The sequence below is a fragment of the Phycodurus eques genome, chromosome 2 (genome assembly GCF_024500275.1).
Source record: "Phycodurus eques isolate BA_2022a chromosome 2, UOR_Pequ_1.1, whole genome shotgun sequence".
NCBI classification, from domain to species: domain Eukaryota; kingdom Metazoa; phylum Chordata; class Actinopteri; order Syngnathiformes; family Syngnathidae; genus Phycodurus; species Phycodurus eques.
The window spans coordinates 30,108,003-30,134,546 of record NC_084526.1 but is presented as its reverse complement, the minus strand read 5'-3'; the positions used below and the strand labels follow the sequence as shown (position 1 = coordinate 30,134,546).

The following is a 26,544-nucleotide window of genomic DNA, read 5'->3' as shown; positions in this document are numbered from 1 at the left end:
GGTTCGCTCTAGGAGTGACCAGATTGGATAAATATGATCGTTTTCTCAGTCATCTATTTATCGGAATGCAACGTTAAGCAGCAACAATTTAACAGTCCGAGCTATATTATTAGCTTCTTATCCGATAAAACCCGTTATTGCTGTGTAATTGTGGTACCTTGCAGTCAGAGCCAAAGATCACTCCAGAAAAGACCAGGGAACCTACATCAATATTCGTCTATAATTACAGACGTTATAATGGTCAAACAAGCAACAATTTAGAAGGGTTTGAACGCAACACACAGCCTTTCGGCCTCTCCGACTTTCCGTAGCCCAATTTTGTATTTCCGCGTACGATTTGGCGCGCGTCTCCTCGCTTCCTGTTGGCTCATTTGAACCTCCGTCACTCACCGACAACCGCCCTCGCCGTCCCCTTCGTTTGGAAACATGGCTCTCAACTTTCAAACTTCAACACTATGTTTGACTCTGCCGATATCGTGTCAGATATGCCTCGGAAAGGTAAGTATCGCTCTCCTTCAATGAGTTACTCCAACAGCTTATGTTGAATGTCCCCGGAGTGAAACGTATTCACCAGGAAAACAAGCCGGTAGCGTTTATGCTAGTGCTCGGAAACGTCGGCTACAACTTCCACCAACGCAATCTTGAATTATCATAATGCAAGCCACTTCAAAGAGACCCTCTCTTGTGTTGGATTGTAGGTCAGACAGCCGGTCATATGTGGCAACCACCACGTGTTCTGTTCGTGCTGCATGGAAATGTGGTTAAAAAAGGCAAGCCAGTGTCCCTCGTGCAGAGTTCCCATTACGACTGAGAACCCTTGCCGAGAAATTATAGGTAAGTACGGAGTTGCAGCACACATGACAGGCAATGGACAATCAGCAGTAGACCTATTGAGATCCAATACAACTGTTTTACCGTGCTCGTGCTTATTATTACGAGACTCGTCTAATGTTGTCGACTACAAGATCGATTTGTGGCCATTGTGTTGTCTTGTGGCAGCTTAAAATTCACAAGAATTCTCTGTCTAATCTGTTAAAAAAAAAAAAAAAAAAGTTTTCTTTTTTCAGTCGTTATCATTAGCTGTTTCGTTTTTTTCCCCTCTCCATGTTACTCAGTTCACAACGTAGCATATCGTTGTCATCGTAACATCCTTGAATCTCCCAAACTATGACTTTTCAGGAAACAAAAAAACATGTTTGTTGAGCCGTTAACATTGCATCACCAAAGAGAGCAAGTCATTTTTGACACTTTAGATTAGTCAATATGTTTTTAATAATGGCAGACCCATGTGGGAAATTACCAATTGTATTGATTTGTGAAAAAAATATTAAATTGACCATCTTTTAACATAGGCAGTTTTGACATAAAAGGTCAGTTATCAAAATGGTATTGTATACAGAGTAATTAACATTTTTACTTCACATTTCAGTCTGTACTTTTGTACTAGTAGAATTAGAATTAAAATCGTGGTCATTACACAATACTTAAGTACAGAAGTTGAATGAATCAGTACTTCAACTTTAGTCTTTTCATTTTCTATACTTATATTTATGATAGTATCTGTACTTTAAAGTACCTGTACAGAGTTTGAGTACTTTTTCCACCCCTGTTTATAAGGTATCTACTATATAGCAAAACACCTTAGTATGCTCTTCTGCACTTCCGGCCAATTGAAACTAGGGCTACAATAATAAACTCAAGTTAATATCTCAAATCAAATCAATTCTGTTTAAATGGCTTTTAGTAGCTCAATCAATTTTTGCTTTGTATGTAAAATTCTCTAAACTAATCTGTTAATGGTTTTCCTAATTATGAAATATGGGAGAATTATATCAATTGCAAGGTGTTAGTAAAATGCATAACTAAATTACACTCCAGTTTTTTTTTTTAAGAAATTAACCTTTTCCTTAACGGTAAAATACTCTCTAGTTTTTAAATCATTATCTGACTAATGTGCAAGTTTACCCATTCATCTATGTTGTTGTCCTTGTGTGTTCTGTTCCAGGGGGTACAAATGAGAGTGATCATACTGAGAGCCCCTCTGTGAGAAAATGTCTCAGGAAAACTAGGGGAGAGCTCCTTCTGCGCGAGTATGAGGTATTTATTTTATTTTTTAAAACTCCTACAACCCTTCATTTGTACTACTGCGAGAAGATATTAAATATAAGAAAATAATAAACACAGTGTAAGGTTCAGCCATACCTGAGCAGTTGGTTGTTGTTGTTAAGTCTAGCACATTTGCTGGACTTGGGAATCAAATTGGCCAAATTTCTGTAATTTCCATGCAGAAATTGCATTTTCCTTGTTGATTTTTAATTTGATTGACAATGTTCTAAATTGGGTTTTCAGTAATTAATGATGTACTTGTGTGAGAATGTAAATTTTATGCAATTTGTCTTTGATAGGAAGAAATTGAAGGTCTCGTCAGAGAAAATGAAGAGCTGAAAACCAAAAATCAAAGTCTGGAGTTGCAACTGAGGACAAATTTGGATCCCTGCAGTAATAACTCTGTGCAAGCAGATGACAAAAGAGTGGATCCATACATCATGGAGGAATGGGCAAACAGGCTGCAAACAGCCAAAGATGTTTGTGATAAAGTCAAGCAGGACTTGGACAAGCTTAAGGAGGCATGCAATCTTTAGTATTGGGCTTTTATAGTCTTCATAGTATAACTCCATTTTTTTCCCCCTAACCTCTCACCTATTTTATAAAGAGAGACCCAAATACTAGACCTAACATTATTCTTGTCATCCTCAGGCTAATAAAACACTGCGATCTCAAAATGTTGACATGGTACAAGAAAATATGAGACTGAAAGCTGAGGTGGTTAGTAGATCCCCACAGAAGTAAGTATTTCATATTATAGGGCAATTACTGTTATGGCACGAGAGTCATAATTTGTGATACAATATTTACCGTGGACCCCCCCGCTATTCGTGGGGAATAGGGAGTAGGCCGGACCGCAAACAGTGAAAATTCACGCATAAATGACAGCCATTAGAATTGCAGAATTATTTATTTATTTTAACTTTAAAAAAAAAAAAAAAAATACATTATTGAATAAGCGGGGATAAACCCAATGTGTGGTTTGGATTGATACCCCCCCCCACACACACACACACAAATAATAAAAATGGGAAAACATTTCATGGAATTAAAAAAAAAAAAAAGCTGCGAATCGGTAAATCTGCGGGTGCTGAACCACGAGTATGCAGGGGTCCGCTGTGTTATCTAGTTATAGAATTAATAATAGGTTAAAATAATATTTCAAAGCTGCAGTACTAAATTAAATCAATGACAATTTATCATATTTGAGCTTTTGAGGCTGGGGTTAGTTAAGTTAATTTAGTAACACCAGAAAAATGTCTGCAAAGTTCCAACTTAATTTTCTCCTAACTAAGCCCGTAATATATTGGATATTACAGATATTTTGGGGGTATTTTTTTTTCTGCTGGGGCACAGATTTTAGGAATTAAAGTACAGAGACCCACCTCTTGTTCAAGCCCCAACCCCTTAATTTATCATCCTGTGTAAACAACCCGCCACACACTAAGGAAAGCGGCCGAAACAGACCGAACTGTCGTGTGGGGTTCGGCAACTAGTTTTCATGAGTGGCAGACCGTTGGCCACTAGTTTTTCTAAGAGTTTTAAAGGCCAATCAAAAATGCCATGTCGTATCATGTGAGCTTTCACAACCAAAATATACATTTACGTTTATACGAGAGATTCAGCTGGGCATTGACAAGCCGTACCACAGTATACATATCGTTTTACAATAATACCGAACTATATTTATAATTTGCATATGTATGTAGACGTGGATGAGAAAGTGAAGCGAGGAGAGTTTCCGGAAATGCACAAGTGCAGTCACTGAATGGAATGGAACCACCAGCCTCAGAAATATCCTTTCGTGTTATTTCTCGCCCGTTTTCTCTTTGTATTATATCTACGTTGGCTAGGGCAAACCACTTCCTCCTTGACAACTGCAGCTTTGTTAGTGCGTCAATAAAATAAATAGCAATACAGCATATGCAGAGCCTCAAAATGTTGTTTCCCTGTAAGAACACCGGGGTCACAGTTTTTCCATTGCAGCAAGTTGGAATATGTGCTGGGGTTAATCGGCTGATGTACGCCGGCCCTAAGATAAATTTGCACTTTTGGCTTTATGGAAACCGCTTGAGGTTGGCCTCATTTCAGAATTGCCTGGTTGTATGAGTTTGGTATGAATTAACTTGTGAGCCCTAACGTCGACCCCAACAAACACTTGGGATGAATTGGAACGTAGGCAATCCCTGTCTTCTAACATCAGTGGCCTCTGACTTCAAATGTGTTTCTTGATAAATGGATATATTGTAAATCACCAAAAAATACACCCTAAAATCTTGTAGAAAGTCTAACCAAAAGCTGGTGGGACCAACTCCGTAGTTTGTCCCTACTTTGGTCTGCATGGTTTAAATCTCTGACTTGGTACCGTACCCAATATCTGAACTCATGCAACACAGAGAGAGAAAAAATATAGTCTGCTTCAGTTTCACAATCAATCTTGAGTATTTGTACTTTTGAATGAGTACATGGTCCTGTGGAGGTACGGAAGAATCTGGGAGAGGTGGCTGTGAAGTTTTTGACCAGCTTGTTCAATAGAATTCTAGTGAGTGAGACGATTCCTGAGGAATGGAGGAAAAGTGTCCTGGTGCCTATTTTTAAGAACAAGGGTGATGTGCAGAGCTGTGGGAACTATAGAGGAAAAAAGTTGATGCGCCACACAATGAAGTTATGGGAAAGAGTAGTGGAGGCTAGACTCAGGAAAGAAGTTAGTATTTACGAGCAACAGTATGGTTTCATGCCTAGAAAGAACACCACGGATGCATTATTTGCCTTGAGTGTGTTGATGCAAAAGTACAGGTCAGAAGGAGCTACATTGTGTCTTTGTGGATCTAGTGAGAGCTCAAAATCAAGAGAGTAACAAGAGAGGAACTGTGGTACTGCATGCGGAAGTCTGGAGTGGCAGAGAAGTATGTTAGAATGAGAAGGGTGATGGGGGAAGAGTGAGGCTACAGGGAGAAGAGATAGCGAGGGTGGATGACTTTAAATACTTGGGGTCAACAGACCAGAGCAATGGTGAATGTGGTAAAGAAGTGAAGAAACGGGTCCAAGGAGGTTGGAACAGGTAGAGGAAGGTGTCAGGTGTGTTAATTGACAGAAGTGTCTCTACTAGGATGAAGGGCAATTTTTATAAAACAGTGGTGAGGCCAGCCATGATGTAGAGATAAGAGACAGTGCCACTGAAGAGATAACAGGAAGTAGAGCTGGAGGTGGCGGAAATGAAGATGTTGAGGTTCGCTCTAGGAGTGACCAGGTTGGATAAAATTAGAAATGAGCTCATCAGAGGGTCAGCCAAGGTTTGATGTTTTGGAGACAAAGTTAGAGAGAGCAGACCTTGATGGTTTGGACACATTCAGAGGAGCGAGAGTGAATATATTGGTAGAAGGGTGGTGAGGATGGCGCTGGCAGGCAAGAGAGGGAGAAGAAGACCAAAGAGAAGGTTGGTGGATGTCATGAGGGAAGTCATGATAGCACTTGGTGTTAGAGAGGAGGACGGAGGACATAGGCTTACATGGAAAAGGATGACACGCTGTGGCGACCTATAACCCATAAGTTTTTGGGAATGGTAAAGCGTTTACCAACCTGCCCAAACATGGTCCAATCACATTGAGAACATTACATTTTAGCAGTTTAACAAAGTAAGCCAAAGAAGAATACATCACATTGTAAATCCCCAAAAGTAGACTCTGATGGTTTTGACTTTGTGGATTTATTGTGAGAGATTTCAATATAATTTGATGAGTACAACCATAAGATTTGAAAGGAATTATTTCACAAGCATTTTTGATGTATGTAAGGTTCTTGCAAATGCATCTTACCAAATTTGCCTCTGTGTTATGTGTCTTATACAGAAGCAAAATGATGTCTCCATTTTGTGCTTATAGTCAATTTGGTGGCTTGAATTAATTCCTTCGTTCGGAGTGCAAAAATATGGTTAAGTTCATGATTTTAAATGTCATCCTGCAAAAAGTATCTGTGTTGGACAGGATAAACTCAAAGACATGCTCTATCCTCAGGTTTGGTCGTTACACGGTTGCCGCCTTGGAAGCAAAAATCCAGCATTACCAGAGAGACGTTGACCACTTGAAGAAGGCTCTGGAGCGCAGTGACCAGTACATTGATGACTTGGAGAATCGGCTCAGGACATCTGAAAAGCGATGTGCAGACATGCAGGAGTCAAGCAAAAGCAGCACGCCTGGGCTGGAATCTCTCAGCCAGCAGCAAAGGATGCACATGATGATGAGAAGCTTGAGTGATAACGAGAGGGGGTCCATCTGCAGCAATCCTGAGGCAGACGCTCAGACATTTTCTCAGACTCAGAGTTTGATGTTCTTATCGTGTGCAGATCACAAGGACTCTCCCAAAAATCCTTGTGAACTCCCCCAAAACGGCGAGGACTTAGATGGCACCTCCTCAGACTTCTTTCCCTCCACCCCCTCCTCTGCCTTCCGCTCCCTGACGCTGAGGAGTCCACGTGTACGCGAGAAGAAACCTGTGACTCATTTCAGGAGGCTTGATTTTGATGACATTCCCAGTCCTGGGAAGACCTCCACAGAAAACCAGTTGAGCAGCGGGGATGTGTTTCCCAAATGTTTGCCTACAAATCCTGATGACATGGAGCCACTAAAGCCTGTTTTTTGGGGAACTTGGAAGCTCTCAAAAGCCAATGACCAATCATCTCCTAGTCCGAGTAAAGAAAGCTTGGCTACCGATTCCACAGCTGCCAATTTTGTTGCTGACGAGCCCGATAGTTTCCAGAAGTGCAGCGAGGCCTCCATGGATGTGGCTTATCTCAACAAAATCTCTGAGTTGGACTCCATGATGCTGGATGTAGAGAGCTCCAGTAGCCGTGGGTCTCAGCTCTCCCTGGAGTCCTCCCTTCCCGCCGACTTAGACGGCACTCTTGTCACTGAACCGCAAACGTGCTCTGGCGTCGTAGCACAATGCGGCTCGGCGAGTAACACCGAGGCTTCCGGAGGCTGTGCTGGAGAAGGATGTCCTCCATCCCTGCAGGTGTCAGATGTGGAGGAGAGCGGCATGCCTGGCTGTGTGCATCACGGAGAGACTGCTCACGTCGAAGAACTCTCTTTTGATTTGCTCTTTGATGCTCTGGAAGAGACTAAGGCCGGTCCCTCTGGCTCTGTCAGTCCAGCCGGTCGACGCCAGGATCATGTCGCCTCCCCCCCTTGTGGAAAACCTGTGAACACATCAAGAGACAGACACACACTCAACACCGGCCAGCCAACAAAGAGAAAGTCCCACAGCCCCTTTAACGCTAGCAGTCCTACCAAACTTTCAAAGCTCATGTGAACTTCTCAAACACGTTTTCGTGTCCTCTGCACTGAAACATGTTCCGCTCATTGTACGAATTAAAAGTTGCATCTTGGCTGTCTGTGACATTCCAAAAACAGGAAAATCACAGTGCTTTGTGTGTGTGAAGGCCCTCGTATGTATGTGGGAAAAGTAGACGTTTAATGGATTTTTAAAGACTTGGGTTAAAAATAAAGTCTGTTAAAGTTGTAAGACAAATTTCAGCTGTTTTACGTAGCACTGCCTGTCTACTGTTCACACGTTTTGCTATCTGACTGTTTTTGTCCTAGAAGCTGTTAATTACACAGGATGACAACCTACTGAAAAAAATAATAAATTCAAATGACCTAGTAAAAAAAAAAAAAAAGTTATTTTCTTAACACCTCAGCTTGGTGAAAATGCTGAAATTTTGTTCTGTAAATGTAGTGATTATTGACAAACTTTGGACTAAGAAAGTGTTAATTTCATTCTGTGGCACTTCCTCCTGATTATATGCATTACAATAATCCCCCTTGTAATTTATTTTCTGTCATTTATAGCAAAAGAAGTGGCCTCTTTGTCTGTTCAGAGCCTGATGTGCATTATTGTACCACACCTTTGACATGCACGCACTCACAAACACACAAGAATTCAATTGTAGCAGAAAGCACTTTACTATGCAAATTGAACGTTATCGTGTATTTCACATACTGCTAATCGCTCACATGAAAATTTAATTGGACAACCGTTGTGGTTGAAGTGAATTCATTGAGATTCATTAATTTAGGTAAAGACTGTACAGGGTTACACTGGAGTATTAAATCAATTTGTTTTGTGCTCAACTGGAGATGAGCTTTGAGGATTAAGGTGGTTTCTCTTCTGACATTGTAAACAATATAGTTTGTATATACTGCATAAAGATGTTTCAAGAAGTTAAATTGTTTTTGTCAATTGTATCAGCTTTCCAGCCACAAAATTAGATCAAATTTGAATGTATTTTTGTTTGTGGTTTACTGGAGTGAGAATGCTATGAACGATAAGGTCATTGGGGGGGGTTCTTGCTCCTTTTTAATGTTTGGACAAATGTGATGACAAAAAAAATAGCTCATCAGGGTTTAATTTAAGAGCTGATCACTCGCCTGGTTTTCTTAACGAAAATGACTGCTGTACAATTAAGCTTCAGCACGTCAAATAGCACATAAGTACTGTATATGGAATCAGCTGCATGATTACCTCAGATTTAAGATCAGTATTGTCATTGTTAAGACAGCATCGTTCTCATTCAGATATGCAGGTGTAGTTAATATGAAGTTAATGATCTGATGCACAATGCAGTTTATGTTTGGGCGGCGGGGTCTTTTTTTTTTATTTTATTTTTTTAGTAACTTGCTTGAAAAATAAAATATGTATGGTATCGTTGATGTATTGTCCTTTTCCCAATTGAACCACAGACAATTTACACTCAACTATCCTTAAGTGGACGTGTCTTTGATCTCAATTTGTATTAATATTTGCGCTATTATTGGACTAGTAGGATTTCCCATAGGGAGCAAATTCCTCGAGGATAAAAACGTGGTTGCAATCGGTCGGCCTCCGAAATAAACTCCAGCTATGCTTCACAATGAGCCAGCGGGGCCGGTTTCGTGGCTAGATGGAGTGGCATAAGTCCTGAAAAAACGCAGACGTCTCGTCTCCTGACGTTTGTGCCTCTGCCCCGAGAGCGGTTTTTATCTGTCAGCCCGTTCACCGCTCTGGCACTTTTATGTCTCGCGAGAGCAGCCGGGCTGGGCTTGACGAGATCTGAGGCGCTCAGGTGTAAGAGGCTCTCTCATCCCAGCAGTGGGAAACAGTAGACAGATAAGTGCGCGCGAGAGACTGCAGGCATCTCTGTGATCTCCGAGCTCAAGGCTCCACTCGGCGCACACAACACTGCGCACTCGGCGGCATCACAAGCGGATAGACAAAAGGATCGCTGGCGGTGTCAGGGGCTGCATTTTCGGGCTCTTTTGGCCGTTTCAGCCCTCTTCTCTGCGTGCATTGGAATTGGAGAAGCTCGCCAAGATGATGTCTATGAACAGCAAACAGGCGCACTTCGCCATGCATCCCTCGTTACCGGAGCATAAGTACACCACCCTGCATTCCAGCTCGGAGGCGATACGGAGAGCCTGTCTACAAACTCCACAGGTAAAAATTGTCCTTCAAACTTGCACGGGCTCCAAGTATTTGGGCTTTTGCTGCACGCGGTGCTGAACCGCGACTGTGCGTAATTCCAAGGCGCATTTGCGCGCGCTTAATGTTTTTTTTTTATTATTCTTTTTTTATTCTTTATCAATCTCTGATCTTTTCGAAAGCACGCTAATACCGATTTCTGTTTTCATGACTTTTATGACTTGCTGTGTGTAAAGGAAGCTTCCACCTCAGCTTGTGGATCGTCGCCAAAAGTCCCAACTGAGCGATGCATTTATTAATGTTTACCCTTTTCCTGCCCAGTCTCTGCATGCTCTTATCAAATGAACGCCTGACAATTCTATTCTCTCTCTCTCTCTTTTTTTTTTTTTTTTTTTTTTTTTTTGCCCCTGCAGCTGCAAAGCAACATATTCGCCAGTTTGGACGAGACGCTCCTGGCCCGGGCCGAAGCTCTGGCGGCAGTGGACATCGCCGTGTCCCAGGGCAAGACGCACCCGTTCAAGCCCGACGCCACCTACCACACCATGAGCACCGTGCCGTGCTCCTCCACGTCCACGGTGCCGCTGGCCCACCACCACCACCACCATCACCATCATCACCACCAGAACCTGGAACCCCCGGACCTAATGGACCACATCGGCTCGCCGTCTCTCGCCCTGATGTCCAGCGCGCACGACGGGCCCGGTGGCGGCGGCGGCGGCGGCGGCGGAGGCGGCGGCGGAGGGCTCATCTCCAGCTCCTCCGCGCCCGCACACGCACACGCACACGCACACGCACACTCCCACATGCACGGCTTGAGCCACCTCTCGCACCAGGCGGCCATGAGCATGAACTCGCCTCTCAGCCACCACGGCCTCTTACCGGGTCATCACGGGGGGAGTCAAGTCGGCCACGGGCTCACGGGCAGCGGGCTGCCGTGCATCAATGACTCGGACACGGACCCCAGGGAGCTGGAGGCCTTCGCGGAGCGCTTCAAGCAGCGGAGGATCAAACTGGGGGTGACCCAGGCGGACGTGGGCGGCGCGCTCGCTAATCTGAAAATCCCCGGCGTGGGATCACTGAGCCAAAGTACAATTTGTCGATTCGAGTCGTTGACTCTGTCCCACAACAACATGATCGCGCTCAAACCTATTCTCCAGGCGTGGCTGGAGGAGGCGGAGGGGGCCCAAAGGGAGAAAATGAGCAAGCCGGACATTTTCAACGGAGGGGAAAAGAAACGCAAGAGGACCTCGATAGCTGCCCCGGAGAAAAGGTCCTTGGAGGCGTACTTCGCCGTGCAGCCGCGGCCCTCCTCGGAGAAAATAGCAGCCATAGCGGAGAAATTGGACTTGAAAAAGAACGTGGTGCGAGTGTGGTTTTGCAACCAGAGACAAAAGCAGAAAAGATTGAAATTTTCCGCCGCCCACTGATGCTAGGAGCAAATGGGGGGAAAAAGTTGTTACTGAATTTGGGGACCAATGGACACTAAAAGAACACCATTTTCAGTCTTTTGTCTCCGGCGAGTTTATATGCCGGTGCGCAATGGGCTTCAGTCATTCAATAAGAGGCTCCATATATATTCATTATTTTTTCACGTTATCGGTGAATGTCAAGTATGCAAATATCAGATTACACCCACCTTGCGCCGTTCCTGTAACAAGGACAAAGTTGAGCGACGTCAACGTTGCCTTTAACACATGAGAAAGGGAAAAATGATACTATATAGCCAGTTAAATTCTCCTAACAGGCCTATCATTTCAACTAATAGCCATTCACAAATTACCTCATTGATTGTCGTATACTGTCTTTGGTTTGGCTTCTGTCGTTGTTGTTAGGGAATAATCCACATGACTCTTTATTTATTCATAAATTATTTATTTATTTATTTATTTATTTATGTATTTGTTTATTGGGCTGCTATTAATTAAAACGTCGTTGCAAAATCTTCTGGCTAAACGAAAATGTGGGCCTGCATGGGATCCTAATTCACAGGCAGCATTTTAGAGCTCACGTCTGTAGACAATATTTATTGAAATTTGCACAAAAGACCCTCTATTTATAAGAAATGTCCACATGGTTTTTGTAAATACAAGCATCACTTTATCACCAGATTCGAGTTGTGTTAGAATTAAAATGGTGGGCTCCGTGGACACCTTTGACGTTACAAATAAAGGTACAAGCAAGATCGAACAGAGAGCACTAAAAGCCTTGTCTGCTGATGAAAAGAAACCTGAACTGTGTTTTCTGTTTTAGTTTGCAGTGCAAGCACTCTATGCATTGGAAGAGGAATGATTAATATTCTTTGGTGACAGTAGAGCTTTCTACTGCGATAGAACTTGCCTTGTGATGGTGTAAGTCACTGTTAACTGCCTGTTTTCACATGAAGATCACCACGTTGTTTGTCGTGTTAAATGTGAAAGAAAACGTTGTAAGTACTGTTTTTTACTTTGTGCACAAGTATGTTTACAAAGCTGCGGCGACGTGTGCGTCATGGAAATGTGTCTTGAACTCCGCTCTCCTCACAACTTGTCCACACGCATTTGTTGTCCCTTTCTTTTATTCTTACTTTCAATTGTATTTTTCATCCTGTACGCCAAATTCAACAGGGAGGTGTGTTCCAGCAATCTTCTAATAAATCGAAAATTAAAGGTTGCATTTTTGATTGTGAATGGCCACACATTTGTGTCCCTTGTGGGGTTTAATGTCAAGTGTTATGATATCAAATGCTGGAGATATTTTCTTTAATTTCTGCTTTCAATTTTCACAATTCAAATCAGTCGAACATCAGGCACTACGCCTTTAATAACGTTTGTCAATACCTTCGTTAGGCTTCTAACTTATTATTCTTAATAATATAAGTAGTACATGTTCACAAACTCAACCAGTTATGATGATGAAAGCCAGCCAAGATATTGCACGGAGCGAAGAACAAGTAGCATATGCATTGCGATTAGAGATGGACAGAGCTGGTTGTCTTACAGGGGCAAATAAGTCAATATATTACTCCAGTTATTGAATTCAAAATCATTTTGAAGCTGGAGACAAATTCATTTGAATGCAGACTGAACAACTCAAGTGTGTACTAGAGAGAACATTTTAAAGGGAACAAATGATTGCCAGCCTCCAAAATATTTTTTGTTTCCTCTCTCTGTCTCTTACTGTATTGAGTTTATGTATTTCATTTGACTCACGTTTTGGGTGAAACTCCTATAATGCAATTTCATGAGGCAATGTGGCGATGCAGATGGAGTATTTGCATTCAGTGGTGGCAGGAACGAAATCCCCGAGCGGTAGGAAAATCAACCTTTGCCTATACGAAAACGTGAGTAACTACTAGCTTTTATTTTTGCCTTTTTGTTTTGCATTTATTATTATGTTTTACAATTAGTTGCATAAAGCACACATAGGCTTATAAATAAGGTTTCAAATGAGAGCCAAGTGCGGATCACGTTCCACTGAATTAGTTTTCATTCTCCCCCATACATTCTGCAAATCCATCCGTCATTTGCATGTTGTTTGGAACGCTGCACTACACGGCAATAATTTCAGCACCATGAACAGCTCCGCTGGCGGACTGAGGAGTGATGCATTATTGAAAACCTATATCAAACAGCTCTGGGCTGCTGTCTCTCTGCACAGGGGCTCTGGATGAAGTCGGACGGTCTGCCCGCACAATAGCCTCTAATATGTTAATGGCCGTAGGGGATGCCTGAGGTTCCGTCCCCAGCTGGCTCGCCTACCATATGTCAGCCTGTTACGACAGAGGCCTCTATTAATCAGAGGCATATTTCATCAGTAACTTCACCGATATCATAACCCTTAACGCACCATTAATAAATGGCCAAGGTGTCGTTACTGCATGGGCCCGTGACAGGCCTGCATTCCTACTGGAACGTTTAGGTGACATGACTTACATGACGCCACCTGATCACCCATGTTATTAGAATTACGTCTGCCAAGGAGGTCATGTTTTCATCCCCATTTATAGTCATGACCGAATAGCAGCTAGTAAACCAATTTAAAACAAGAGCTAAGAGATACACCGCAGAATTTTGGTGCCCATCTGGATAAAGATGAAGCTCAGAGAACTTATTTATTTATTTTTACATTACCATAAGGCAGCGTTTTTTTAAAAGTATTTTTTTCCAGTAAATGACAACAGGGTTGGGGAAAAAATTAGGAGACAAAAAAAAAAAAAAGCACACATAATGGATCTTTTTGGGGGGCATATTCTGACCATTTTCTGCAAATGAATGCTCTACATGACAGTATTTGCATTTGAAATTTAGACGTTATGTTGTCATTAGTTTTCAAAATAAAAAACAAAAATGTTCCTTTTACTCAAACATATAAGCCTACTAGCGAAATAAAAGAAACTGGTAATTTTGCAGTTGTCTCTTCAGTCCCCCCCCCCTCCAGAGTTGTATATGTAACAGATAATTAAGCACCAAATTATATATAATAATAGTAATAATAATAATAACAGCGCTATCATCCTCATTATTGCAGCTCCTCCTCCCCTCATTGGTGCCCGCGAAACCATCATAACCAAATTGAACACCTTCAGGCCGTTAGTCAGGGCAGTAATTAATCTATAGCATGGATGTAAATAAGAGGAAATTGGATTCGTGCTAGATGAAACGTGAGCTTCTCTGACACCACGTCGCTGAATAATGATTTTGAGCGCAGCTCAGATTTACGAGCACGTGACTTTTTGGAGGCAGCAAGTGGAAGGCAGCGGGCCTACGTGAGCTAATCGCAGCTGTTAGGCGTTTTAAGATGGATGACATCATTAGAACGGTGCTAAAAAGGAAAAGAAATGGGAGCGCTCGCACACGTTGTTTCGACGTGTCCTTGTTTTTTTTTTTTTTTTTTTTTTTTCCCTGACATTGTTCAACTTCAATGCGGTCTGAGAAGAAAATAATAAGAACGCCCGTCGAGGGCCCAGTTGATCCAGCAATGCGCAGGGAGCCTGGCCTTTGGACGGAAATGTCAAACCGGGGGGCTTCGAGGGGGGGGGGGGGGGGGGGTCGGGGGGAGATCCCACAGATCTCCACTCATTTCCCATTATATTTGCTCAGTAATCCGCGGTGGCAGCCATGCATCGCCCGGGACCGGTTTGAGAAGCGATGCTGTTGACACACGGGTATATTTCAATCACAGAGGGTTCAAAGTCAGACGAACAACTTATTTGTCTAATAAATCCGCCATTTAGTAAGAAAAATATTTGATGTTGGGGGGGCTGACCTCTTGCCGTGTAGCCACTGATGCTTCAAGGATATGCATCTTGCCTGCATAGCAAAATATTGTCAATTGGATTCACGTTCGGGGAAGAGTGAGTGCACACATATAAATGTATTTTAGCGGTCGGAGGCAAAACTTGAGTTGGAGGGCACACAAGTTGCTTGTAAAAATGAGTTTGACATTGCGATATTTCAATGTAGTGCACATTGGGTACACCTGACATCCGTTACAATTAAGAGCCGCATTGAAATAAAAATACTTTCACCAAAATAACAAATGTTGACCACCAGTGCTCATCGGAAACCATCATTATTTTGTTCAATGAATACATCTCCGACAGTGACTGCCATGGGCATTCCTTTTGTCTTGTAAAGTCATTTGTTAGATTGGTTTTCCTAACGAAGTGTCTCTTCGGCTTGTTCTCCCCAGATGAAAATAATCAAGGAATTTGTCACATTATTTCACTTGTCAGTGTCATTTTGTGATAATTTATTTTCGCATTTTGTTTGTGTGGTTTATGGGCCAACAAGACCGCGGTCATTTACAATAAACGTTTCCGTTTTGTCACTTTGAGTTTGGAAACAATAAAAACGATGCACAGTGCAAGCAGTTTAATTTGAGTACAGTCTTCTGGCAGCCAAAAGTCATTACAGTAACCTACAGTATTTCATTGAAATGAAATGAAAATAGTCCGACTCTGCGTTGCCAATCAAGTTGTTTTAATGTGCCATTAGATGTAAAATCCTCCCCATCATAATGTGCACTATGGACACACACGCGGTGGATTAGGATATATATTTGCAAAATGTCCCACGCTACCTAAATGCCATTTCTTTGGAAGCCCCTGCCTCTCAAGGGACGTCAGAGCCCTGGGCGAAGTGCTCTTTGAACCCAAGTATTCAACCCACTTCGATGTCGTCATCGCACTTACTCGTGGTGCAAATAGAAGGGCACGCCACCGGAAGCAAGAGGCACCACACGTTATTATTTCCATCAGTCAGTGGCGGTGCTAGCGAGACTCTTTGATGGCCACACCCCCCCCCATCCCCCCCCGCATCATCTTCGTCGTCATCATCATTGGTAATGGCAGTGTGAGCTGGCACAACCACGGTCCTCCCCTTTTGCCATAAATTCGAAATAAATAACATGAACATTTCTTCATGGGATTATAAAATAAGTATCTATTGATGGTTACATGTATGTACAGAATGCAAGGTATGATATAATATAAAATGTGTCTAAATGAATGTCCATTGCTACAGGTATGTATACAGAGGCTGTTTACCAGCTATGAACTGGCTCAGACTAACAGTGGAACCTCGATTTAATGCACTAACAAGGGGGAGGGGCCATCTGTTAAATCCGAGCGCTTGTTAAATTGAATAAGTTTTTTTTCGTGGCGTAAAACACCAATACAGTACAAAATTATTGTTGGATTTTAGTATTGGCCTAAAAACATCCAGTAAAGAACAAAATGATTGTCAATAAATATATAACATCCTTGAAAATGATTGAAACGTTTTAAAGTTGATCCAATTTAGCTTTCTGGTGCATTGGAGGTGTGATTTTAAGTTCCAACTGGACACTATTTTATGTCCGTTAAAACTAAAGGCTGTTAAATCGGAGTGGGTTAAATCGAGGCTCCACTGTACATTAAAATGTAAAGCACATGCAAAAAGGCCTAAAAGGAAAAAAAAACCAACAACATAGTTTTAAGGTCTTTTAACAGATAAAAAGCTGTATTCCTTTATTTGTATAGAAAATAAGTAATTAATGAATTGGACATATCTCTACAAATGGAAATATAGTAAGTTCATCCATCGAGGACAGTGGGTTGTTGCTTGGTGCTCATTGAGAACCAGACCAAAATTGTTATGTGCACCCCTGGCTATGTTAATGTTATGTGAACCCAAATTGAAGTGGCTAATGTTAGGTTATGTAAGACTAATACATTTTGATAACTAGACTGAATTGGATTCTGGCTCTGTATGATGGCTGGAACATGGAGGGATGTGTAGGCATAAGACACGACTGCAACCTTTTCAGGTTGTAGAAGTGTTCTTTAATTGACAGCTGAGCAGGGCGTGGTTTCAGCGCATTTAGCGGACATGCCCACAATGTTTGAGAGCAGAGACAATGGCTTGATTTTTCATGATTTTGAAGCTTCATTTTACGTAGATTTTTTTTTGCGTACCTAATTTAGAAAAAAAAAAAAAAAGATTTTGAACGGCACGGTGGACGACTGGTTAGAGCGTCAGCCTCACAGTTCTGAGGACCCCGGTTCAATCCCCAGCCCCGCCTGTGTGGAGTTTGCATGTTCTCCCCGTACCTGCGTGGGTTTTCTCCGGGCACTCCGGTTTCCTCCCACATCCCAAAAACATGCATTAATTGGCGACTCTGAATTGCCTGTAGGTGTGAATGTGAGTGTGGATGGTTGTTTGTTTGTATGTGCCCTGCAATTGGTTGGTAACCAGTTCAGGGTGTACCCCGCCTCCTGCCCGATGACAGCTGGGATAGGCTCCAGCATGCCTGCGACCCTGGTGAGGTGAAGTGGCTCAGAAAATGGATGGATGGATAAATACATTTTTGCTCTTTTGGAACTTTATTGCCAGTGGGTGTAATTTTTCTTGCCTTGATCTTGATCATGAAGTTAACCAAAATTTCTAGTCTGTGTCTGTCTAGTCTGTCAAATATTATTGCCCCCGACTGTTTATTCCAAGAATTCTATGTATACCTCCACATTGGCTACAACATTTGTACCAGTGCAGTCTTGCATTCTATGTCAGGCAGAGAGCAGCTCTCTATCCGTTGATATTCAATATGTTCCTTGGTACACATGGACTTCAATAATGAGGAGAGTGTCGGCCACTGGTTGTCGGCTACCACGCCATCAAATATTCATCACTGTTGATTAAACAGCCACCAGCTGCCAATCGGCCGGGTGTCAAATTTGTATCCCACTACCTCAGCTAGGTGGAATACATCAAATGGGACTGGAATAACACTTGAGATGATATAGCCACGAAGTCCAACCTGTTCATGTGTGTGTATGTGCATACTCGTGGGTGGAGTGTAGGGCACCACTTGCACTTTAACACCTTCTCTACATTCACGTTTCCATTCCTCAGCCTGGATATTCATATAAATGTATGCAAGAGAGAGAGAGAGCGAGAGACAGAGAGAGAGAGAGAGAGAGAGGAGAGAGGTTAGTGAGGCACATTAAATATTTCATGAGGGAGGAAAGAATGCCCAGCAAGGTTGGTTCAACTCATTTCTTGAACTATAGTTGAGGAGCATTGCAGAGGAACACACACACACACACACACACACACACACACACACACACACACACACACACACACACACACATACACACATCAGCGCGTGCGGCTGTATATTACATTGTTGCTTCCTATGCAGACATTTAGGAACACTGCGAAACAGTCATCGGAAAACAAGTGTCTCAGTGAGTCACATGCAAAGTGAGAGCTCACCTTACCGGTCATCGATCGCGTCTCTCTGATTCTATCAGCTTCTTGTTACTCAGACTGGAATATCATCCTCTGGATCCTGTTACTGGAATATTCGACACATGACACAGCTGTCAGATCGGCCTCTTAAACTGAGTGTCAGCCAGCAAACCTGCTCCATTGAGTACCCAAAAATAGAGCCTCATCATTATGAAATACATTGAAACAAACTTTTAATCAATTAATAAATCAAGGAATCAAATACTTATTTCTAATTGTATACTACCAACTTTGTATGAACAGTTTGAGGAAAGCTCTTTTCTGTTATATTGCCTCAGTGCACAAAGCAAAGCCATTGAGTCAAGCACCTCGTGTTGTTCTGGATGAACGGACACTAATTCCCACAAACAATTCCAAATCTTGTACAAAATCTCTCCCAAAGAGTGAAAGAGCAGCTACATAAATCTGTTATATTTTGACCTCCAGTATGTGTGCTAGCAAGGTGTCCCAATACTTTTCTTTTCAAAGTGTATGACGCAAGAACACATGAATCAGTTTAAATGATGAAAAACAGTGAGGTTCCTCAGACATGAAGACAATCTCTTCTCCAACTCGCTAATATTTCGTTGTTATACGATATCTTGTTCTGTTGCTAATAATGTTCGCACCCAAGAGACACCCACTGTGTGCCTGCGGGATCTCATGTAAGTTCTAGCCATTTCTGACATCTTCCATCAATACCACGTGTTCTGACATTGATTGTTATGTTCCTCGGTGTCCTGACTTCTCAGAATGCAGGTTGTACGGTGAGATATCAGCTCTCCCGTTTATTACTCAGGGGATTCCATCAGCCCCTCAAAAGACTGACAGCTATGACAGGCAGAGCTGGAGCTGACGCCGACATGCTACTGATTAACCTGTCACTCTGAATGGAGCGAAGCAGCAAATGCATGCATGTCATGTTGTCATGCTACATAAGCTGAAATCACTAATTATGCTTGAACTACAATTAGACACTAATGCATGTCTTTAATATTATAGTTTATACATTTACCCGGTCAATTAACAACATTACTATCAGATTGTTCTCAAACCTTCCCTTCACATTGACAACTTACTACTTCAACATGACCTTAGTTGCAGTTGTGTTGATGAAAGTTTATTATTATTATTTTTTTTTAACCAGATCATAAAGAAGAGTGCTTCTTTGCATTTGATTTGTTGAGTTTAAATGAAAAAAATTCTGTCCGTGTTTAATATGCATTGCCATAGATAATTTTACACTTGGGACGATGTGAGTCCCGGGCTGCACATGTCATGGAAACAATGAGTCCCTCCAACTTACCATCATGGAATACAGATACAGCAATCCTCCGCTATATGACGGTTCTTGCTTCGTGGTACCGCTATAGTGCAGATTTTTTTTTTCAGATGTTACTCTCTTTTATACTAGTATATATATATATATATATATATATATATATATATATATATATATATTATATAAACTTATATTTATATATATATATATATAAATATATATATATATATTTATACTTAAACTTATATTATTATATTATATAAACTTTCATCAACACAACAGCAACTAAGGTCATATATATATATATATATATATATATATATATATATATATATATATATATATATATATATATATATATATATATATATATATATATATTTGTTCCCGGTCTAGCGAACGTAATAAATAGTTAATTTTCCCTGAAATTTCCCAGTTATGCGCATCTACAAATCCAAAGTCGTTTCGCTAGCGGCTCGCTACATCGTGAGCGACGCGTGGGGTGTTACGAAAACAATGAAAATGTATCTAGTTTGTATCTGTTGCATTTTTGCAACGATAACCTGCCCTCCTCTGCCTCTGATTGGCTAGCACCAAGACAGGACTCGTACTTTTAGTGGCCAATGATTCGCTGCAGCACGTCAGCGACACACAAAATTAAAGGCCTCTTTATACTCCCACGCTCGCATTGCATCATGTGACCGATGCATGCGACACTTGACGTGCACACGGCACATATTGTCGCCACGTGTAGAATGCCGTGGAGATCATCTCTCTTGATTGGTCCATTTTAGTCACATGCTGTTATGACGTACTCAGCAACTCATCTGCACCTATGCCTTCTTGATCGATTTTGCAATATAATTGAACACATCATTGGGTCATCTAGGTCCATTTGTTTGAGCAGACACTGTTCCACGGTCGCCATTGTTGTTGCTTTGTCCTTTGTTCCGGAAAGTAAAAATGGCTAACGGAATTGGCCCGAAAAAGCAGAGGAAACTACAACCTGTGGTGTCCCAGCCAACACCAGCCGTAGCGACACCCCGACTTGGAGGAGAACTGCAGCACATTTCCAAAACAGCGTGCCTTAAAGAAGCCTTAACACTGCAGTTAATACAAAATGCAACACGCAGTTCCCAGGTGCCAGGTCCCCGGGTTCCTTTATCAATGATTAATATACTCCGGAGTGAGTACAATACATTGGGTCAGTAAGGGGTACACTTCTTGTTCGTGTTCTTCTTGTTTTTCTTCTTGTTCATATTATTGTTCATCTTCTTCTTCGGCCAACACAAGTTTTAAAATTATTTAGTGTGCAGTGTACATGTATTTGACTGTTTGGTACAGTATTTCACTAGCCTCCAAAATGGAAGGAAAAATCTACCACTTTTTGGCATTATTGTTTGGCCATGGCTAAAGTCGTCTCCCCGACTACTCTTGTTTGTTTGAATATGAACAGAATAACTATCAACCATTGTCTACAATGCTTTGTGGAGGGGTGGGCCGAAGAAGAACTGGAATTGTAATATTGATGCTGGAATATACAAACCCAATTCCAATGAAGTTGGGACGTTGCATTAAATATAAATGAAAACAGAATACAATGATTTGCAAATCATGTTCAATTTATATTTAATTGAATACACTACGAAGACAAGATATTTAATGTTCAAACTGATACACTTGATTGTTTTTAGCAAATAATCATTAACTTTGAATTTTACGGCTGCAACACCTTCCAAAAAAGCTGGGACAGGTGGCAAAAAAGACTGAGAAAGTTGAGGAATGGTCATCAAACACCTGTTTGGAACATCCCACAGGTGAACAGGCTAATTGGGAACATGTGGGTACCATGATTGGGTATAAAAGCAGCCTTCCTGAATTGCTCAGTCATAAACAAGCAAAGATGGGGCGAGGTTCACCTCTTTGTGAACAAGTGCGTGAGAAAATAGTCGAACAGTTTAAGGACAATGTTGCTCAACGTACAATTGCAAGGAATTTAGGGATTTCATCATCTACGCTCCATAATATCATCAAAAGGTTCAGAGAATCTGGAGAAATGTAAGCGGCAAGGCCGAAAACCAACATTGAATGCCGTGACCTTCGATCACTTAGGCGGCACTGCATCAAAAATCGACATCAATGTGTAAAGGATATCACCACATGGGCTCAGGAACACTTTTTCCTCAAAAGAAGAAAAAAAAAAAGCTCAGAAAACCAATGTCAGTAAATACAGTTCGGCGCTACATCCGTAAGTGCAACTTGAAACTCTACTATGCAAAACAAAAGCCATTGATCAACAACACCCAGAAACGCCGCTGGCTTCTCTGGGCCCGACCTCATCTAAGATGGACTGATGCAAAGTGGAAAAGTGTTCTGTGGTCCGACGAGTCCACATTTAAAATTTTTTGGGGAAATTGTGGACGTCGTGTCCTCGGGCCAAAGAGGAAAAGAACCATCCGGACTGTTATGAACGCAAAGTTCAAAAGCCAGCATCTGTGGTGGTATGGGGCTGTGTTAGTGCCAATGGCATGGGTAACTTACACATCTGTGAAGGCACCATTAATGCTGAAAGGTACATACAGGTTTTGGAGAAACATATGCTGCCATCCAAGCAACATCTTTTTCATGGACCCCCCTGCTTATTTCAGCGAGACAGTGCCAAACCACATTCTGCACATGTTACAACAGCGTGGCTTTGTAGTAAAAGAGTGTGGGTACTAGACTGGCCTGCCTGCAGTCCAGATCTCTCTCCCATTGAAAATGTGTGGCGCATTATAAACAGCTGAACCTGTACATAAAGCAAGAATGGAAAAGAATTCCACCTACAAAGCTTTAACAATTAGTGTCCTCAGTTCCCAAACGTTTATTGAATGTTGTTAAAAGAAAAGGTGATGTAACACAGTGGTAAACATGACCCTGCCCCAGCTTTTTTGGAACGTGTTGCAGCCATAAAATTATAAGTTAATGATTATTTGCTAAAAACAATCAAGTTTATCAGTTTGAACATTAAATATCTTGTCTTTGTAGTGTATTCAATTAAATATAGGTTGAACATGATTTGCAAATCATTGTATTCTGTTTTTATTTATGTTTAACACAATGTCCCAACTTTATTGGAATTGGGTTTGTACTACCACTACTACTACTACTACTACAACTACTACTACTATTAATAATAATTATTTTGTAATAATATTAGCAGTAGTAGCAGCAGTAGTAGTACCTTTATTCAGACGACTGGAGGTCGGCATTCTGTTGAGTGCTATTTTAGTTTATAATGTAATTGGGATATATTTAAATGAACATGTCAACCAACACTAAAAAAAGTACTCTGTTGGAGTTTAAGAACAACAAAAAGCAAATCATTAAGTTCTGCAAATTCCTCTTCTCAAATCTTAGCTGACGAGACAACTGTGCATGTTGTACATACTATTACCAATTTTATCTGTTCGAGTCCTCCACTCAGCAAGTCCTTCACACAGCCATCATCCAAATAGGGTCATCCTATATTGACCAATAAGACGAAGATGGAAGAGCCGATGAAGGGAGAGAGGGGACCGTGAGGTGATAAAAGTACTGAATAATTAAGACTGAAAATAGATTGTATCGATCAAAGAGGTACAAAATTGACATTAATACCAACTTGCATTGTAATGCAACACTACGGATGTGTCTATGAGGCAGCAAGGGAATTTATTTCTTGAATCTGTCATGTGAATTAAAGTCACTTCATTAACTGATTTGACTTTTAAGTTAGGGCTGTTATAACGAGAAGAGTAAGAGTCATGTTAGTTAAGCAGATGTTAAGTAATTATAATTGGCTATCATAGACCTTTATTGGTCAATTACCCACTCAAATCAAGAGACTCAGCCTGATCTAACCATCTTATTATGACTCAATTAAAACAAATGCTCTCTGCGGTGGTAGATGGGTCTGAGAGGGAGATAGCACCAGATACTCGGTATATCATCATGTAATTAATATTTTCATTAACTTGCTCTTCGTTGAGCTGTGACCTGCCTATGATCATTTCATTTCCTCACCAAGGGTTCAATACTTGAGTGGCTCAATAATTAGTTTGATTTATACAGTATCTGCCTCCTTTAATGAAGGAGGGCAATCACTTCCCCTTCCTCCTTGTGCCAAGCGCCACTACTGGGCTTGCGCTCTTCTAATGTCCAATGAATAGGCTGAGCCCCTCTGTGGTAAGAATAAGCCTTGGTGAATTGAGACGGCTCATGAACAAGAAACAGACACATGGTTGATGAAATATTTACACCTGGATCTTTGTGGGATGAAGAAGGGCCTCACGCGCAACACGACAAGGGAACAGGGCCGATTAAAGATTGACGCAAACATACATGAGTTTTCTCTGTCTATAGAGTGACATTCTTGACACCAGTGGCCAAATACATCTGGGGTTAAGACAAACTATCTCTGCCTTGGTACAGTGAATAAATAAATAACAGATCTCAGGTCAGTGTATGCTGTCATAATATCATGACGACTTGAAACTGCACAGTTGCATTCATCACAGTCATTTCCCCCAAAACTTTGTAGCGGCACCCCTCACACCACTGAAGAACTCATTTTGGTACGAGTCGGACCATCCATTCGTTACATCATCCAGCATCAAACAGTGACCCAAGGATGTTGCAATTAGTCCCATAGCAACTGCTGGAAAATCAGCTGTGTGAACCACAACACTACCAATGGCCCTATGGTCTCATACTCACCTTCTCTTACAAAAAAACTGCTCCAATACTAAATACAACATACCTTTCGTTGATTGTTTGATTGGATTTCAACAGATCCGTGGCCTATTTTGGAGACAAGCTCACTCTTCTAAAAACTCAAGCCCTCCAGCTATTTCTGCATCAATGTTACCTCAGAGTCAAGATTTCTCAAAAGATGACTGTCAGCATAATACAGACTGTATACAGAGCAAAAGCCAGAGGGAGAAAAACATGCAACTCTTGCTTGAAAAGATGTTGCAATGTTTTTTTGTTGTTGATGGGACAGCATAACAATAATCTTTATTGGGAAATAGCTGGGAACATGCTCATTAGATTTTTCATCAATATAATCAGTAACCATAGTTTCACAGTTTTAAGGCATTGTGCAAACAATGCAATGTACTTCAAAACATCTAAAAAAGTGGCATATATTCTGTGTTTGTTTGCGCTACCGTCCAAGGCGAGTGGAATCGTAAAGCTAATCTTCAGTGCCACATTAAAACAGAGGCGAATTAGCGAGCTGGCCAGAGTGTCCATCTGAGCGTCTCTCAGGAACATTTTGCAAACCCTGAATGCAGCTCTCTCTGCCATTTCCCCATACTCAATTATTGATGGCAATTATCATGGCACACTTAGACTCCACGATAACAATATATTCTTAACAAGAAGCAAGTCACTGGGCTTTGTGTCCAATCAAATTTTATTTCACGTGCCACATGCTTTATTCCAGCCTTCCTTGAATTATCATACCGAACACAATAAGAACAATCATATGAATCACATATCACATGACTGGCATGGCTACAAGGTCACTATCACAATCTAGAGACAGCAATAACAACTAAAACAGGCAACTGTAATATGTTTGCCTATGTACTTAAACATGTGCATTGTAACTTTAAAAAATATCCCAAATGAAATGGACTCAAGTACAGCATCAAGAAAGATATTTGTTTGTTATATAAAAGCAGTGAATTTTCTGTATGGTCCAAAAACAGTATTACTGTTTCACTGGTAAGATACAGTTTTTTTTGGTAGACATACTCTGCTGGGTTTCACATAAGAGGTGTGTCAGACAACTTCCAGGGAGATATATTTCAAATGCAAACGACAAACGTTCCCCTTTGAAGTACACTTGCAGTGTAACGCACTTTCTAAGCCTTCTCTGTCACACCTTCATGCAACCTTGGAAGGATTCTTCAGGGATATTCTGCAGCTCTGTTGTCACGGCCATCTTGATGTCGACCAGATCTTCAAAACGGTTCCCCTTGTTGACCCCCTTGAACTTGGTAATGAGAAAAAAAAATCACATGGAGCTAGGTGAGGTGAGTAGGGATGGCGATGTTCTTCTCAGGCAGGAACTGTCGGATGGCATTGTTAGAAGGCACGGGTTGACCTGCCACAACTCTCGCCTCTTCTCATGCACTGAACAAAGCAAACGCAGCGGGATGTCTTTGTAGACGTGCTGCTTGATGGACTGGCCCACACTGAAGGGGGAAACTCATAGTTTGAAATTTGGCTTTGAAATATCTCTTTTGTGACAGTAAAATTAGAATATGACAGAAAAGTCAATTTATTTCAGTACTTATACAGATTCATCAAACACTTGGGAAAATACTTTGCAGAGGGCAAATTCCTGCCAAATGTCTACAATAAAAATTTATTTAATTGTTTCTTGATTGTTTGTTATTTAATATTCTAGTTTCTAGAGATGGTGAATTCTGGGTTTTTCTTTTGCTGTAAACTATAATCATTAACACACACTGCGCGCACACACACACACACACACACACACACACACACACACACACACACACACACAAACATCTTATTTCACTCTGAGTGTGTGTAGTGCATCTCTGAGTTTAAACTACCTAACCAAATTAAGCTGTATTCATATATTGTGTGCTAAACCATAATATTTGTAATCCATAGTATTGCAAAATAAGAAACTGTAATTGTCTTGTGAATTTAGAATTTTCACCAAGCAAAAATATCAAAGGGAGAGATTGGACAATGTACTGTATCACAGCATATCAGAACAATCCCCAGCTACCATGCACCCCTTGATGGGCTGCAAGCAGTCCATGGATGACATGATGATATAAAGTTTTTGCTTGAATTGTAATCTGTCTAGCGCAATAAAAATCAATATGATGACTCACAGTATATATATATTTCAAATTGTGATGGTTTTGGAGCTATTTGGATTGA

At 41.3% G+C, this 26,544-nt stretch overlaps 2 protein-coding genes across 2 annotated transcripts; both read left to right on the top strand.

The window, feature by feature from the left end:
* Positions 1-401: 401 nt before the first annotated feature.
* Positions 402-8,465, top strand: obi1 (ORC ubiquitin ligase 1). The gene is made up of 6 exons (XM_061702611.1): positions 402-498; positions 699-834; positions 2,006-2,097; positions 2,406-2,627; positions 2,758-2,846; positions 6,120-8,465. Exons 1-6 carry the CDS (start codon positions 427-429, stop codon positions 7,411-7,413), a joined length of 1,905 nt encoding a protein of 634 aa, XP_061558595.1. The 5' UTR covers positions 402-426; the 3' UTR covers positions 7,414-8,465.
* An 810-nt stretch (positions 8,466-9,275) lies between these two features.
* On the top strand, positions 9,276-12,174 carry pou4f1 (POU class 4 homeobox 1). The gene is made up of 2 exons (XM_061702599.1): positions 9,276-9,576; positions 9,975-12,174. The coding sequence occupies exons 1-2, from the start codon at positions 9,454-9,456 to the stop codon at positions 10,986-10,988; spliced, it is 1,137 nt and encodes a 378-aa protein (XP_061558583.1). The 5' UTR covers positions 9,276-9,453; the 3' UTR covers positions 10,989-12,174.
* Positions 12,175-26,544: the final 14,370 nt, after the last annotated feature.

Coding starts and splice junctions, on each gene's coding strand:
- pou4f1 (XM_061702599.1), top strand. CDS start 9,454: ATGATGTCTATGAACAGCAAACAGGCGCACTTCGCCATGCATCCCTCG. Junction 9,577..9,974: donor CCTGTCTACAAACTCCACAG/GTAAAAATTGTC, acceptor TTGCCCCTGCAG/CTGCAAAGCAACATATTCGC.
- obi1 (XM_061702611.1), top strand. CDS start 427: ATGGCTCTCAACTTTCAAACTTCAACACTATGTTTGACTCTGCCGATA. Junction 835..2,005: donor CCCTTGCCGAGAAATTATAG/GTAAGTACGGAG, acceptor GTTCTGTTCCAG/GGGGTACAAATGAGAGTGAT. Junction 2,847..6,119: donor GTTAGTAGATCCCCACAGAA/GTAAGTATTTCA, acceptor CTCTATCCTCAG/GTTTGGTCGTTACACGGTTG.